At 31.4% G+C, this 18,136-nt stretch overlaps 2 protein-coding genes across 5 annotated transcripts in view; one reads left to right on the top strand and one right to left on the bottom strand.

Annotated features, from left to right (window-relative positions):
* Positions 1 to 18,136, bottom strand: part of LOC126747097 (uncharacterized) — a 326,191-nt gene that overhangs the window by 125,234 nt on the left and 182,821 nt on the right. The gene's annotated exons all lie outside the window — the stretch shown is intronic.
* LOC126746999 (zinc finger FYVE domain-containing protein 9) overlaps positions 1 to 18,136 on the top strand; it is a 78,368-nt gene that overhangs the window by 145 nt on the left and 60,087 nt on the right. For 3 of the 4 annotated variants that reach the window (XM_050455481.1, XM_050455469.1, XM_050455490.1), the window contains exons 2-4: positions 53 to 905; positions 12,676 to 13,189; positions 13,245 to 13,532. In XM_050455481.1, the coding sequence (XP_050311438.1) occupies positions 123 to 905; positions 12,676 to 13,189; positions 13,245 to 13,532 (1,585 nt within the window). In that variant the 5' untranslated portion in view covers positions 53 to 122. The remainder of the gene's footprint in view (positions 1 to 52; positions 906 to 12,675; positions 13,190 to 13,244; positions 13,533 to 18,136) is intronic. The other variant, XM_050455475.1, reaches the window with a different exon arrangement.

Raw genomic sequence — 18,136 nt, 5'->3', positions numbered from 1 at the left:
AGGTTAATTAGAAAATAATCACCTCAAAGTATTATTAAATTGTAACTTCTAGGGTGGATATCACCACTGGTTTATCTCTGTGTGTTATCAAAGGAATGCTTCAGTAAATTTACTTATTTTAGATGGATAAATACACTGTGGATCTAGACCAAGTTTTAAATGACTTTGAATATTATGAACTTACTGACCAACATTCCAAAAATGTACCAGAAAAGGCACAGAATAATAATGTCCAGTATCAACCGCCCCCTGTGACTGCGAAACATAGCATTAACAATGTATTCCATAGTTTAAATGAATATTTGAATAGTAGTGTGGGAGTAGAGGGTGAACATGCAGGTTCTAGTTTTCCACAGGAGAATAAAATAGGTGAGAATGACAATAATTTTGGAGAACTTAACACAAATGCAGTTAATAATAAAACCATTTTTGACAAAGAAAATGAGGAAAAAATTGATGTGAGAGAAGATCCAAGAGCGCTTGAGGGTGAAAAAGAAACATTAGAACCTGCAGGTATAATAGAAGAAGTTGAAGCTCCAGAAATTGTAAATGATGTAAATATTCCAAATGAATGTGATAGTAGTGTTACTGAGCAGACTGATAGTTTATTGGAACAAGAAGAAAAACCAAATTTTATGGATAATTGTGAAAAAAACCTATTGATGCATCCTCCAATTTCAAAAGTAATTGGGGCAATTGAAAACCAAGACACCATATTGATTGATCTTACAGAGGCACCAGAGAATATCCAACAAGAATGTTCTAGTGATGTTCTGAATAATAAAGTACCACATGACTTTATCATTGAACCGTCAGAAAGTTTCATGCAAGGTGACAGTTTAATTGAGACTAAAAATGAAGATCCAATAAATGTAAAAGAAATTCCAGAAAACGTTGAAAATCAGGTAAGGCTAGTTATATTATATAGAGCATTTGCTGAGAGCAAAAGGTAAAAATTTAGTAGGTTAATGAGGATTTTATGTTTTTTGCAATGCTGATTGTGTTAATTATCTTTTAATTAACCAGACAATAAAAAGTTATAAATAATTTATTTTTTTTAAATACAAATAACTTGAAAAGTATTGGTGATATTAAAAGTTTTGTTATAAAAAAATGTTGCCTGTAAAATGTGCAACAAAAAAGGTTGTTCGGTATGGACTAAAATTTCCAATGGATTTCAAGTTACAAGAATATGAATAATATGGCATAATGGCTATTTCTATAGTATATGAATGTAATGTTCTTACATAGCATAATTCAATTTTTGCTATTTTTCTTAATGAAATTCTTTATTTCTATATTGACATATTAAAAATGTATTTGGAATTGTCAGAAAAATTGTTAATCTAACAGAATAGAAGTTATTTAACTAACATAATAATAAGAAAATAATTATCCTAAATAAAAACAATTACAAAACATAGGTGCATCAAAACAATTTAAATATTAACATTAGGTTAGCATAAAAGCAAGTGGCCATAAAAAAGTAAACAACAAAAGTATGATCTTCATAGTATATTGTGGGTTTTGTGCCATTAAATGTTTAAAACTTTCTGGAGTTTTTTTTGAGTTTCTTTTTTTTGTTTAACATCTTTGTGACTTAATTGTTTGCATATGATTCAGCAAGTAGTTGAAGATTTTTAAGCATGTTATTTCTTGGCCCTTTGTACCTGCCTTATTCTAGCACTGGGAATATGAAGATTGTTGGAATTATATGTAGAATATATGTTGATATTGCCATATGCTGCATAGTGACTCAGGTTTTCATGTATGTAGGAAGCACACTGAAAAACATACCATCCAACATTTGTAAGAATCCTTTTATCTTTAAAAGTTTGGTGACAAGACATTCTGAATGGAATGAACATTGTTCTAATGATTTATTTTTGCTGAATAAGTCTTTTCTGGTTTGACCGGAATGCCCCCATGCATTGAGTAGTAGTAGATTGTCAGGGCAGTCTGATCTGTGTAATCCCTGAATTGCACAATTGCATAATTCTTGCTTGCAAGATTTTTACTCAATTTCTGATTCCAGGCAAGGTGTTGGTTTATAATAATAGTTTTACTAATGGTTTCCCAATTTCAGTTACATAACTTTTGTACATATAAAGAACAGGAAAAAGATTTAAACAGAAAATAAGATATTTAAACTATTGTACTATGATAAAGGCATTTGATAAAGTGAGTTATGAAATATTTTGAAAGGTGTACAAAAAAAGTCAATATGTTTACAGTGGTTATTAGCTAGTCTATACAGTCTAGTTAATGGACTATTCATACCAAAATTTGTTCTGTGGTATTTAACTGAAAACAATTTTGGATCACAAGTGAGGCTTTGAGAGACATAAAAGTGATAGTATCTAACAATTTAGAGCAATTAAATACTATATTAACAATTTTATATAAAGTGCACAGATTAAGTATTACACAATGATCTTTCAAATAATTTAGTTTTAGACATTTTCCATATACTCATAGTTGTATCAATTTCTTCTATAGATGTAACAAGTTTAAGGACTGTTCTTTGAATTTTGTCCAATAATTTATTGTATATGTTATATTATATATTAGTAGTATATTGTATTGTGGTGACCAAACCTTACTAGCATATTCTAATATAGATCACACATAGGAGCAATAAAGGGCTCTAAAACATTTGAATGTCATTAAAATCCTTATTAAAAGTTCGATTAATAAAACCCAATAGTGTTATAGCTTCACTCCTAATAGAATTTATATAGTAATCAAATCTAAGACCACTATCAATATATACACCCAGATCTTTAATATCATTATCTCTACCCAAGATATTGTAATTAATTCCAATGTCAAATAAATAATTATATTTTTTTTTGGAAACTGTCAACATTTTGTATTTTTCTACATTGAGCTCAATCCATTGGCCGAACTCCATTCAGAATCTAAATCATGTTGCAATTTTAAGCAATCACCAAATTCATTAATATTGATAAAAAGTTTTGAATCATCCGCATAGATAAGACATTCACAGTATTTAATTTATTTTTGTTAGTTTATCAATAAATAAAGTAGCTAAATGAGTCGACAGAAATTTCTTTTAAGATGGTGTTTTTATCTTAATTTGTGTTCAAATAACTTTTAAACCAAAGATGCAAAGTGATATAAACTCCAAATGACTGCAACCTATTAATAAGAAGATTGTGTTGAACCCTGTCAAATGCCTTTGAAAATTCATTTTTCTTTATCTGTTATTTGGTGTAATAATTTCATAATTACACCAAGAAAGTTAAGTAAGTCCTGCTGATTCAGTGCATGGTCATCCCCTATCAATTCTATTTCTATAAAGAATGTATTCAATTCCTATTACTATTACAATTCCTATCCCTAGACAGAATGATAATGTATTATAAGTAGTCATGATATATTATAAGTAGAGTGAAGACTACAAAGCTTGTCTTGAGGCAGTTACGATGAAGCCGATAACTTTGGCCTCATTCACACTTTTCCTGCACACATTGGATGGTTCACTTTGCTTGCAACACTTAATCTTCAACATGAATAATTAATTTATTTATTTGTTTATTCGATGGGATAGACATAAAAATATATTATACATATTGGATTTTTCAATGTGAGTAATTTGACAGTAATAGTTAGTGAAAAAACAAGTATTCTAACATAAAAACATAAAAAAAAATAGAAACTACATAATAATACTAATCCAGCATAGTTTTGAAACAGTACAATCAAAAAATTCACCAAAAAAAAAGGAAATAGATTCATAGCCAGTACACTTTTCAGTTTTATCTTAAAAAGTTTGATATTTTTGATATCTGTTAAGTTGGAGGGTAAATGGTTAAACATTTTTACAGATATTATACCAGGTTCTTCTTGAACTTGTGTTAACCTGGCTGCCAGTATGTATAGATTGTCTGATATTCTTGTTGAGTAATGGCTGATAATAATGACTAATATGCAATAGAATTATGTATGCTTCATTTACAAATCATTGATAAAAATCAAAAAGACTACACTATCCCGAGGCACCCCAGTTTTAACTTCCAATCAACTTCACATTGATATTCCCTCCTCACCTCTCAGCCTGGTTGCCTTAGTTCTCCCCGCCAAATAGGTTTCAATTTACTGGTCCTTGGATTCCATACAATTGTAATTGTGTACAATTTGCTTGGGAGGATTTTATGGTTGATGGTGTCAAAAGCTTTAGTGAGATCGAATAATTTTCCTTCAGCTTCCTGTTGTTGAAATTACTAACGACTTCGCGATAAAAGGACACAATCGCATCCATTGTTGATCGCCCAGTAACAAACCCATATTGTCTTGGAGTTAAGATTTTAAAGGTCTTAATAAACTGAAGAAGTCTTTCAAAAAAGCCTTTTCAAAAACTTTTGAAAAAACTTACAGTAGAGCAATTGGCCTATAGTTATTTATGTCACTTGTTTCTCCTTTGTTATGTATAGGTACCACAGTTGATCTTTCAGTTTATTGGCATCATCTATCAATCATCCATCCCACAAGACCTTTTACAAGTAATCAGCTTTATGATTCTGTCAGTCTTGTCCTCACTCAATGGCATCAGAAACATGGATGGTTAGATTACTGCATGGGTCTGTGGAGGACATGTTAGGAGTAGAGTTTTGTTGACACAGTCAATGAAATACTCATTAGAGGAATTGCAAATATCACTTTCTGACCACTCGACTTATAGATACTTGTTTTTCCTATGCCTTACTGACATAATATGTGCATTTATTATAGCCCAAGCTATTGTGGATTTATTTCGAGTTGTTTTCTTTTACCAGAATCTATATTATGTTTATGGTTTACTTCAATTGTTATCTGTAATAAAAAATAAGCTGATCATTAGGATCAAGACTATTGCATAGTTTATGGAGATTATGAAGAGCTGATTCTTGATTGATAAGATCAGGAGTTATCCAAGAATAGTTGGCTCTACCAGAGTTCCTCTTAGGATGAGTGATAAATGCAATGCCATGTTAAAGAGACTGTAAGAATGCCTCGATTCTGTCAAGAATCTATTGTTCCTTTACAAAGAAATATCTTCTGGAAATGAAAGATTCTTTGGTTTATCAAAATCAGCATGAACAACTTGTACTCTGTAATCTGAAAAAGTAACATCAATAATTTGGGATACAACAATTGGAGAATTTGTAAATATCTTGTTTATTAGTGTGTTAGACTTGCCTTCCACTCTTGAAGGTTCATGAATACTTTGGTTTAGATCATAAGAACTGAAAATATTATGAATCACTTTGGTCTGCTGTGACTCTATTAACATATTGTAATTAATTGGTTGGTTGGTTGAATCTCTTCTGAGATACGGACTGATCGTATGGGGAGGCCTATATAATAATTCTTTGAAACAACTCAACGTTGCACAGAATTATATTTTGAGAATTATAAACAAAAAAGAAAAAAGATACCCGACTTAACTTCTGTACTCTGAGGATATTTTTAATGTACGATCCATATACATATTATCTACATGTCTCTATGCACAAAAATCAAACCACTTCAAAACATAAGTAAATTACCAACATTACACAAGAAATAATATTAAAAGACATTTAAAAATACCAAACATTCGTAAAAATTTAGGGCATAGATTTATAAGATTTTTAGCTTCAAAGTTCTATAATAGTCTCCCAAATGACATACGACAAGTTCAGAATGTGGAAAAGTTTAGTAAGAGGTGTAGGAAGTATATATTCTTTAATTTAGATAAATTTGGGTTTTTTAAGTGAATTGGTTTGGTACAGGTTCAGTTACCAACTTCTTTCTATTTTCTTTTTAAAAATGTATTAAAATGTTAATTTGATATTTAACTTACTAAATGGACTTGTTATATACTGCTAGTAATCCTATTTATTACGAATTATTAGTTTACACCGGTGGCATTATTATTGTTATTATTATAAGTATTATTACTTTGTTATTTATTTAGCAGTTTATTTCCAACAGGCAAAGCCCAGTTACAGGAAAATCTACAATTAATGTTTTGAAAGTGTAAACAAGTATTAAATTACTATAAATTAAATAACAAAAAGAAAGAAAAATAAGGAAAACTTAAATTACTATAGTAACATCATGTATATATCAAAATTAAAGGAGATGTAAATTAACATTAAAATGAACAAAGAAAAGGATTCATGGGACAAGGGAAAAAAGGAATTATGGTAACTGTTGGTTTGTCAGAGACAAAACCAGATCCTTTATGGAGCATACAAATATGTCACAGGTTGATGATACTGAATTAAAAATTCTGCACATTTGATATACGGGATCCTGAAACCTAATGTTAGTTCTGGCGAGATCTAAAGCAAAAGTGATATTTGCTCTAGAAGCAAATCTTGGTACATGAAATAGAATATTGTTCAAGAGAGGAGGAGAATTTATTTGATTATTGACCAACTTCCATAAGAATGTTACAAAATGAACTGTTCTCCTCATGGCCAGAGATTGCAGATTAAATCCACCTAACATCAGATCATGATCATGTCCCCTAACAGGATATATTCCATCCTCACGAAACATAAGAAACTTTAAAACCCTTCTCTGAACACTCTTGATGTAGCCAACATTGGATTCATAGAAAGGACACCACACCAAGGAACCGTATTCCAGTCTTGATCTAACAAAGGAAAAATACAAGAGTTTTATTGAATTTGAGTTGTTAAAGAGTCGGCTATTTCGAATGACAAAACCCAGAAGTTTCAACGAGGAGGTCACTGTCTGTTCAATATGTGGCACAAATGTGACCCTATCGTCGAATACAACCCCTAGATCTTTAATAGAAGTACTTGTACAGAGGATTTGATTGTCTATATTGTAATTAAACAAACAGGTTCGGTGAAAGGAGATCACACAGCATTTCGAGATGTTAAGACATAACTGATTTCGACTGCACCACCCCCTAGTTAGGTCCAAGTTACTCTGTAAGAACAAGCAGTCCAAGATACTATTGATACACCAGAATATTTTCAGATCATCAGCCCGAGCAAATCAAACAAAAAAGGAAATCAATTCTATCATACCACGTAAGGATGTATAACTGTTAACGCGTGTTTAATGTTTCTCTCTTATTATCAGTTTTTGACACAGTTTATCAAAGTGTTATAAGTTGTGTTTGATATCTAAATGTGTGTTTTTAAGTGCTTAATTTGACTGGCTATAACTGAAGTTAATCCCTAGAACAGAATTACATAGAATCAATAAAATGCCAAAGACAGAGGATTTTTAACAACAATACATTGGAATTTCTATTATTGAAGGAACATTCCTACACTAAATGGACTTCTACCGTTAATATTAGGGTAGCAAATTTTCATACTTTTTAACTGATATTAGTGCAGCATATTTCAGCAAAAATATTAAATTTTAGTGCCTCTTTTTTAATAGCAAATTGTTTGTGGAACCAGGAAGTAAAGGATGACGGAAGTGTTTGTCTGTCCTTATTGTAATCGCAAATGCAATCGTAATCATGCAGTTATTGAGTGTTCTAGTTGTTTATCGTGGGTACATAAAGGCTGTTCCTTGTTAACAAATGCAGAATACGATCTATTGGCTGGGAAATTTAAGAAAAACGGGTCTCATAACTGGACGTGCAAAAATTGCAAATCAAATGTAAACAAACGTCTTTCTGCTGGCTCGGGCTCTGACATCGGTCATAATATTACTTCTGTAAGTGTTTCTGGAGACACTGAAAGTCTTGAAAGTGAGGTAAAACTAAAAGAGCAAATGGATAGCCTTATAAAGAAACAAAATACTTCGAATAAGGACATTCTTACAATTATGGTCAGCATTATTGACCTCTTATTGAAGCAAAAACAATGTTTGGAAGGCTCTTTGAAGGAAATTAATGCGAATGTAAGACTTAAAAATGATCGAATTGACGCTCTGGAGTCGAAGATTGAAGAACTTAGTGTAGAAGTCTCTCAGCTTAAGGCGGGTGGAAATAGACAAGAAACAACAAATGCCCCCCTAAACCACTTGTCTGCAGTACAGCTCTTCAACTTATATATAAGCTCAACTTATTTTTGCAGGAGTTTATATCCCTCCTAATTCTGGCCTTGATGTTTATCAACACCACTGTGATGCTGTAGAGCAAATTTGTTACTATAATCCATCATCCAAATTAGTTCTGTGTGGAGACTACAACCTGCCACATGTCACATGGGGCAGCCATGAAGATCGATTAACTGCAATTGGTCAGCCTGTAAGCCATGCAACCTGTTTAGTAGAGTCCTTTACATTTTTAGATCTAAGCTATTAATTTCTGTTCCTAATGGACGTAATGTTTACTTAGATTTAGTTTTCAGTCATTTTAAAGAAACCAATTTTATGTGAGCTATTGATTATCTGTTGCCTGAGAGTATGCACCATATTCCTTATGTTGGTGAGATAGCTATTATGCATTCCCCTCAATTGAAAGTAGAGCATACTTACCTTGATTTCAGAAATGCCAATTATATTGGATTTAACAGCTTTCTTTCCAGTATACAGTGGGGTAGTCTTTTTCAGGATAAAATTATTCAACCCTGTAGTGACACTTTTTATGAAATCATTAATCTGGGTCTAGCTATGTTTGTTCCAACTAAAGTGTACAGAAGCTCCAATTTTCCTTCTTACTTTACCTCTGAATTGAGGACAAAAATAATATTGAAAAAGCAAGCACACCAACAATATAGAATAAGCGGCTACCTGAGGGATTTTCAATTATTTGCTGCAATGCGGTCTGAATGTAAGATTTTGGCCAGACGGGATTATAACAACTATTTAATCAACACTGAAAGCAATATTACTGATAACCCTAAAAAGTTCTGGTCATTTATTAACCAGCAAAGAAAATCTCACAATCTACCTACCTGTATGTTTTATAAGAACAAAAGTGCAGATAATAGTAAAGATATAGCTGATTTATTCGCTAATTTTTTTTTAATGTTTATTGCAACAGTAATGTAAGAACTCCCAATTTTAGTTTAGAGAATAGGCTTGATTTTTCTATTTGTGATATTGGCTTGTCTGAGGTATTTGATAAACTCTCTAAATTACCTAATAAACTTTCCTGTGGACCTGATAAGATACCTGAGTACATGTTAAGCAGACTTAAATATAGTATATCACTTCCTTTGTTTTTGTTGTTTAATAGATCTATATCAGGGGGTGAGCTTCCAAATATATGAAAATTAAGCTATATAATCCCTGTGTATAAGTCTGGTGAGAGGGATTGCATTGAGAACTATAGAAGCATCTCAAGGCAGTCTGCTGTTCCCAAGATTTTGGATGATATTATTTGTGATCAGCTTGGGTGGGCGTGCAGGGGGGTGTTTGATGAGAGGCAGCATGGGTTCATTAGTGGTAGATCTACCTCTACTAATCTTGTTTTATATGAGGTTGCCTTGCTGGAGGCCTTCGAGAATGGTTATCAAGTGGATTCAATTTATACTGACTTCTCGAAGGCCTTCGACAGGGTCAATCATGAGTTATTACTAGCAAAACTTAGTTCCCTTGGCTTTAGTGAAAGATCCCTAAGGTGGTTTAGAAGCATGCTGCTGGGTCGTGAGCAGCGTGTTAGGATTGGAGATTCTGAATCTGGAAGTATCTTGGTGACTTCTGGAGTTCCTCAAGAGGGACACTGTTCCCCATTGCTTTTTGATTTATTTCTGACTGACCTTGTAACGTGTTTAACTGACTGTGATTACTTAGCATATGCAGATGATTTGAAACTTTTCCGTGTTATTAAGTCACAGCGGGACTCTGATATCTTACAACACAATCTTACTTCTTTTGTAAAGTGGGCTAATATGAATGATCTCTCTTTAAATATAAATAAGTGCTACTCAATTGGATTCTCTAGACTTAAAAAAAAAATGAATAATATATACACTATTGATGACATAGTACTTAGTTCTGTTGACTCAATAAAGGATTTAGGAGTAGTCTTTGATACTCAGCTCAAATTTGGGGAACACTATGATCTTGTGGAGGGGAAGGCCTCTCAGATGGTTTTGTTTTACAAACTTGTCGTGACATGTCCATATCTACTTTGAAGATACTTTATTGTTCATTAGTTAGAAGTCATTTAGAGTATTCCTCGATCATTTGGTCTCCTTTTTATAATTGTCACAAAATGCAACTTGAAAGAGTCCAAAAGAGGTTTACCCGGTACTGTTCCTACAAGTTGAATATGCAGGATAACCTACTTGAACATGGAGGCAATATTGGGACTTCAATCGTTGGAAACTAGAAGGATTCAAAGTGACCTCAGCTTTATGTATAAGGTTATTCATGGGCTTAGGAGACATGACATAGAAGCCTAAGGAGACATAAACTGTTTGCTTTACCAATCTGTCACTCCAACTATTCTTTATATTCTCCAATCTGTCGTAGTCTTGCCTATTTAAACTCTCACCCTGAACTTGATCCATTTGCAAGCTCACTCTCTGGATTTATTGGTCAACTGGATCAAATATTTTAATTTATTGTTTTCTTATTGTGTTTATATCTTGTGTATATGTTTTGAAGACTGTCTAATTATGTTGGTTTATTATGTTAATTATACATCTTTTAGTTTATTTAATATTGTAACCAAATCTTTTGTAAAATGGGGTTTCCCGTATATTGATTGAATAAATGAATAAATTAAGATCAATTCTATTATCTAAGATCATTAATATAAAAGATAAAAAGAAGTGGGCCGAGATTGGATCCCTGTGGGACTTCAGAAGTTAAAACAAAGGTATTAGATCTGCAACCTTCCACCTCAACAAACTGTAGACGGTCAATAAGGTATGACGAAAGCAACGAAATTAGGCTTTCTGAGAAGTTGAATTGCTTGTTCAATTTTTCCAGCAGAATGCTATGATTTATCTGATCGAAAGCCTTACTGAAATCAGTATACACCACATCAACCTGACTTTTTCTATCGAGGGCTGAAGAAATAAAATGAGTCACATTACAGAGGTTAGTGATGCACGACCTTTTGGGAATTAAACCGTGCTGATCTATAGAGAGTAGTGATTGAACTTGGGGAAGAATTCTGTTATAAACAATAGTTTCAAAAGTTTTGGAAAAATTGCAAAGTATGGAGATAGGTCGGTAGTCGGTAGTTACTTTAGCACATTTTCAGACGCCTGCAAATTTGCCAGTTTTCAAAATAAGCTTAAAAATATGACATAAAGGCTGACAAAGGAGGAACATGCAGTCTTTAGCCACAAAACTTGGAACACCATCTGGACCGGCTGTCAACTTGTTTTTTAGCCTCCGACTAGCAGCAATAATTTCCTCAGTGGTAATTGATGGAAGAATGTCAATGAGGTCTGAGGAATCAGAAGGAGGATAGGTTTCTGCGAGGTTGATTGGATCTTTATAGGCATTCTGAAAAAGTTTGGCAAAAGCTGGCACAATATTTTCTGCTCCTTGAAAAGAATTACCATTGGCATCGCACATGATAGACGGAAGTGAAGAGTGACCTTTCTTAGCTCTAACAAAAGACCAAAACGATGAGGGATCAGTGACAATGTTCTCCTCGGCTTGGGTCACAAATGAGTTATAGGCCTCACGTGCTTGAGATTTTACTGTCTGACGAAGCCTGTTGTATCTGGAAAGATTTAATTCAGTTGGAGAGGATCTATAATCACGATATGCTTTTTCCTTCTTAAAGATATTAGAAATAATTTGTTTTGAAAACCATACTGTAAATCGCCGTCGTCTTCGTTGTTTTAAAGGTGCTGAAGCAGCAAAAGCTGAATCAAGTCTTTTGTTGTAAAGTTCCTTGCAAGCGCTGTCAACGTCAGAAGACTGCAAGACGGACAACCAGTCTGCATCAAGCAACAAATTATACATGAGTGGAAAGTCTGCTTTTCTAAAGTTAAACTGCTGTAGATTAATTATCGTTTATTGATTTATTTTCATAGTTTTAGGCATTATATGCACAAACAGATATTTATCCATCTAGGTGCATGTTTTAAATAATTTTGTAAAATTCATAATTCTTAAGCAATATGAACCTTATAATATGAAATAATGTAAATGTTTGTTATAAATAAAAATAAAATAAAATTAAAAAAAAAACAAAAAAAAGTCAAACAAAAATCGGTACATTTCTTGTAGTCAAACATCAATCGGTTTAGGTCAAGATGGGCACAAAATAGGTCAAAATTTTATGGTGGTGGGTGATTCCCTAATTATTGTGTCATTCAGCTTAATAGTTTCTATTTTATGAAAGTCGCATCTGAAGACTAATCTTATTATAATAAATAAATTATTAGTTGTATGTGTAATTAAAAAATATATATATATTTAATTCCAGGGCTTATAATTTGAAATTCATGCAAATTTCGATATATACCTAAAGAACTTTTTTGTTGGACATTTTTAAGGAGAACATTTTTTAATAACAAATTTTTTAGTTACAACCATTATTTTTCGAGTTATTTTCATTTAAACAATCAAATTGCTTGTAAGTTTTTGTTGCCTGTTATGATTAAAAATAATTATCAAAATCGTATTCAGCATCACAAACAACATAAAATAAGTCATTGGACTGATAGCTTAGTCTAATTAAAATAACATATTAATATTTTTAAAAGCTACATTTTAAAAATTAACAGCATTTTAAGAATACAATTACTTTTTATTTTTGTGTGCAATTTTTAGACGGAATCCTTTACTGATGATGATGTAGGAACTGTAGAAGTACCAGATGAAAATGAAGACATTTCAAATAAAGTAGAACCAGATTCTAGCAGTTTAACGGTGAAAGAAGATCCACCCACAATGTTAAATGTAGAAAATTGTCAGGAGAATTGTAACCCTGAAACAATAGAAGATTCAGTGAAAGAACTTGAAGTTGAAGATGTAGTGGTTGAAGAAGTAACTCCCACAGAACCATTTTCCAAAGAGGAAGATTTTCCAGTTAAAACCGAAGAAACCAGTGAGGCTATACCAGAACAACCTAAACCAGTAACTTTTTATGTTGAAAATATTGATATAGATGAATCTGAACTAAACAAAATGTTAGAAGATCTGGAATTAGAAGAAGACGAGAATAACGAAAATATAACTCCACCTAAAGAAGTGGATGATAAACAGGATAAATCTGTTGATGGTGATCAAATTGGAGCAAGTCAGGAAATGGTGCAATTAGTTAATAATGCATCTGATTTAGTCGGTAATAGACATAAATAATCCCTTGAAATTATTATTTTATTATTTATCGTTTTCAGAAAATGAACCAGGAGCAGTAACAGAAAAAGAGCCAAAAATAATTGAATGCTTGGAAGTAGAGAAACCCAAGAGAGTAAAAAGTTCCATAAAAGTCAAGAAGAACCAAGAAGTTGGAGAAGCTGCACTTGTCGAAGAGCCGAAACAAGAAGAGGGCACAAAAGAGTTGGGTGAAGGTGGTTCGGAATCCAAAGAGACATCCGAGGAAGCCCAAAGTAGACCTGATACTTTACCCTTAAATAATGAGTTGGCAGGAGATGAGAAAACTGGAAGGAAAATCAACTTAATTGGTATGAAACAGAAATTAAGGCATGAAGAAGAAGAGTGCGTTGTTTTATAATTTTTCTATGACATGAAATAAATTTTTGACTGTCATTATTTTCTGCTTTTACTAGTGCTAGACAGTGCATTCACGATGAAACGAACAAATTCATTTAAATTTCAGGTGATTTTTTCTTCTTTTATTTTTCAGTGGTCGATTAGCATTGTCACTTGCCCTTTTTTTGCAATAAATATTTTCTATAGATGGTACCTCAAGTAAAAACTATGGCGTTAACATGAATGTTTTTTAACCTTATATATCGATACCTCAGTTTAATAGTGTAATAAGTTAATAAAAGCAATATTTGAGAAAAATAATGAAAACAAATCCTTGTTTATCTTTAATGTCAAAGATAGTAAAGTTGTAGGAAGACAGTCTTCTTTTATAGAAAGAAAGAAAGAAAGAAAATGTGCTATATTACGTAAGACAACAAAATCTTGTGTACAAGCATCCTAAAAACTAAAAAATTCCAAATTCACTTTAAATTTCAAACAAACATAACATCTAAAACACTTTACCATAAAATTTACACACATTACCAAAATTAATCATAACAAAACAGATTGAGAAAAAAAAAGCATAAAAATAAAAAGTACTTATTTCACCACAAGGTGTAGTAAGTACTGCCTGAAGATCAAAACACAATACTTTGGTATTTTCATCAGCTGTTTCAGCGTCTTTAGTTTTTTCCTCTCTGCTTAGTTCTTTCTCCCTTAAATGACTTTCGTAATTGTTTTTTAATTCAGTTTTTCGTTCTTCATTTCCATTTATATAGGTAGCACATAGACCACATTGATCTTTTTTTGGAACGTGGAAAGCAATATTTGTTTCTGTATTTAATATATTTGAATACATAGACAACTTTGCGGCATCTTTAGTATTCGATTTGCAACGTTCCACATAAAGGCGATACATAGTAGCAATGTTTAAGCTACCATCCAGGTATTCTTTGTTGGCGTTCCCAGCAATAATGCGATGTTTTTTTAGGAAATGACTTAATGTGGTCTCGTATTCCTTGAATGGTTTCTTCTTTAATCCTTCTTTGCTTCCCATGTTTTCCTCGTTGATCAAGTAACAGACAACCTTGCTCATCTTTTTTTTTAGTTGTTGTAAAAATAGTCCGATTATTGATACCTAATGTATTTTTGAAGAATGTTTTACATACTTGACATACCTTATCCTCAGTCTGTAAGGTGTACTTAAGATTTTTGGATCTATTACTACCTTCCTTTTTGTTTTTATAAGTTGGAGTAATTTCAGAAATATAGGCATTGATAAAGCCTCTTTGTCTGTCTATTGACCTCAATTTCCAGTAAGCATTAACAATATTTCTGCGTTGATCTTCCGTTTATTTTAGTTGGGCATCTAATTCTGCACTTTTCATTGCACGACTCTCGCATTATTCTTTTTTCCATTTTCTTTTTTGACGCATTTATGTATTCTTCTCCTAAATTCCTTTCTATTTTTTTAATATTTTTTTCCCAACTGTTGTCCTTTACTCTTTTTCTGGTGAACTTTTTTTTCTTTTTATGGGTTGAAGACAAATTTTGGTTTTCATAGTTGCTGTTTTCGGTATCTTCAGAACTATGACGTGTTAAAAGAATATTATTATCTGCAGAATCAGATAACCCGGATGATGACGGTTAGTAATTTTTGTCTGCAATACTGTCGTCATTATCTTCATCAAAGATGTCAGAATCCTAAAACACAATTCTTGATTAAAGAAAATATCACTTATTTAAAGTTATGAACTCACTTTATTTTTTTCTATGTATTTATTTGACCAGTTCTCAGTCAATGTCTTCTTTAGTTGTTAAGGTCAGATGTACTAGGTTTATTGTTTTCAAAAGTACTGTGCGCATTATCAAAATTTAGGCAGTTATCTACCGGCAACAATGGTAGTTCCTAAATTAATTTAATATTATGCTTAATACTAAAAAAAGCAACAAGCTTATTAAATTTAAAAACTAACCGCAATATATTTACTTGCTCCTCGTAAATCATCTTCGGGTAATAAAATTATATTATCTTCATGACCAGAAAAATGTTTCTCTAAGTGGCTTGGTAAATTCAAGTTATTCTCATTAATAATACTTTCGCATATAGATCATTATCAGTAGGTCTAGATAGTCTCGGTAATAGTTCCTACAACATAATTTTTTTTTTCCTAAAAACATTTTACTAAAACATTGTGAACAGAATTGAAAGAAAAATCAATATCTAAATCAAAATTGTGAGTTGTGCATACATTATAAAAGCCTATTAAAACTAAGCACAAAGTAAGGTTATCTCGAAATAAATAAAAATAATAAAATTAATGTACTTACCGCTGAATTTTCCTCGGTCTTGGTATCGGTTTTCGCTAAACGTAACAACAACTCAACACGAGACTCAAAGGGCTTTTTATTTACTTTGTTTTGCGTAAATTCACTCGTGTTTTTTAAGAGCACTGTAACAATTCGAAATGCACGTGTCACAATGAAATAGGGATCAATATAATTCAATACTGTAACAAGTGAATTGTTACACTATCGAACTATGACAACGACCGATTTCGAGTTGTTTCAGATTTATGGAGCGCCATCTATGAATTAAAGTATTAAATACGAGTTGTTTCACTTTTAAAATAGGTAAAATGTTATATTAGGAATATTATGATTGTAATAACTCAAATTAGTTTTTTTGACTTGTTACGTTATTGAACTGAGGTATCGATATTATGATATTTTACAGATATATTCTACGATATATTCTGAATACTTTTTGTATAGCATACCATATAATAGTAATGAAAATAAACTTCAAGTCACAGGTCTCAAATTATTAAATTAATGTTAGAGGATTACACGTGTTTCGCCCATACTAGGCATCATCAGATCCTACCCTCTGACTTGGAGTTTGTTTTCATTACTATTTAATGTAAGCCAGTCTTTTTGAGAAAAGATGGACTATTTCTGGGTAGCATACCATATGCCTAGTCAGCGGTTTGCCAAATGACGTAATAGACTAATAACACATACGACATTAAAAAATTCAAATCTATACAATATTTATGTTAATTGATGTTCAATTTGTTGTCCATTTATTTCAGTGTTTTTTCGAAGTCAGTAAATATCTTCCTATTGCACATTTTTATCTATTAGTCTAACTTCTTGTCAAATTTTTTGCTTAAAATCATCAACATTATTTGGACTACACATAAACTTTGGATTTATACACATAGCCCCATAAAAAAATCTAATGGGGTTAAATGCGATGACCTTGGTGGCCACTCAATCAAAACATCAAGCACCCAGTCTCCAAAATCAATCATCATGAGTATTTCTAAACTTTAAATTTCTTATATAGAGTATTTCTAAATATTCTAAAGAAAACTTTCTTAGTGAGCTATGGATTAGCGACCATTTAAAGTTCATTTGGCTCAAAAACTGATACTGAAAAAGCTGTTTTTTTTTTGTTTTTCGAGCATTATATTATTCTAGGTATTTCAAATAAAATATCGTTTTATTCGAAGATTTTGGACTTTTTTGCAACGTCTTCCGAGTATTTAAAATATATTTTTTTTAATTTTAGCTTTTTATGGTTTTATATTTTTGTATTGGTTTTGTATTGGTTTTAAGTTTATTGAACAATTTTTTATTATTTAAGTATTTGGAATAATGATTTCTTTTATTCCAGGATTTCGAAGTCATTTTTCACGTGTTCCAGGTATCTGAAATATTTTTTTTTTAATTTTGGGTTTTTAGGGTGAATTTGTATTTTTATTATTTTTTTAATTTGAGAAATTTACATGTTCTTAGACTCTTTATAAGCTTTCCAACTATAATTATAAGTCATTTTTTAATTATTTCAGGCATTGAAAATAAATTATTGTTTTATTCCAGACTTGAAGAATCAATTTTTTGTATTTTCCAGATGCTTGGAGTGATTTTTTATGACATTTACCGTAGTTATGTAGGTTCCCTAGAAAACTGGATTATATTTCTATTTTATTTCAGACATTTGATGAAAGTTTTTACACCTTCCAGAAATGTCAAGAATTTGTTTAATTATTTTCCAGAAATTTTGCGTAATTTTCTTTCTTCCATGCATTTAACGTAATTTGCTAACATAAAATGAAAAATGAATTTGATAATATCATAAAGACAGCTTAGAAAACATAAAAAATTACTTCAAATGCCTGGAAAAACTAAAACATTACGTCATGCCTATAAATTATGAAAAATGATTCCGAAAACTTAGAAGAACTTGAACAACATTTCAAGTTAATGGCAAATCAATAAAAATAACTAAAATAATTCAAATATATTATATATAGTCAAATGGTATTTGTATTAATTTAAAAGAAATTAAATTAAATAATTAAGAAAATAAAATTCGGGCACAAGTGCGATTTAGCTTAAATGTTTGGGCACGTATTTATATATATGTATATCGTTTATTTAGTCAAAAAAATATTATCCAATCTTATTCAATGAGGTTACTTAATAATTACCATATTACATTAAAAAAAAATAACTAATAAACACTATACAATTACCACAAACGTGTATATTATACAAACAAAAACGA

Source organism: Anthonomus grandis, chromosome 2, assembly GCF_022605725.1.
Source record: "Anthonomus grandis grandis chromosome 2, icAntGran1.3, whole genome shotgun sequence".
Taxonomy (NCBI): Eukaryota; Metazoa; Arthropoda; class Insecta; order Coleoptera; family Curculionidae; genus Anthonomus; species Anthonomus grandis.
This window is presented reverse-complemented; position numbering and strand designations above follow the sequence as displayed.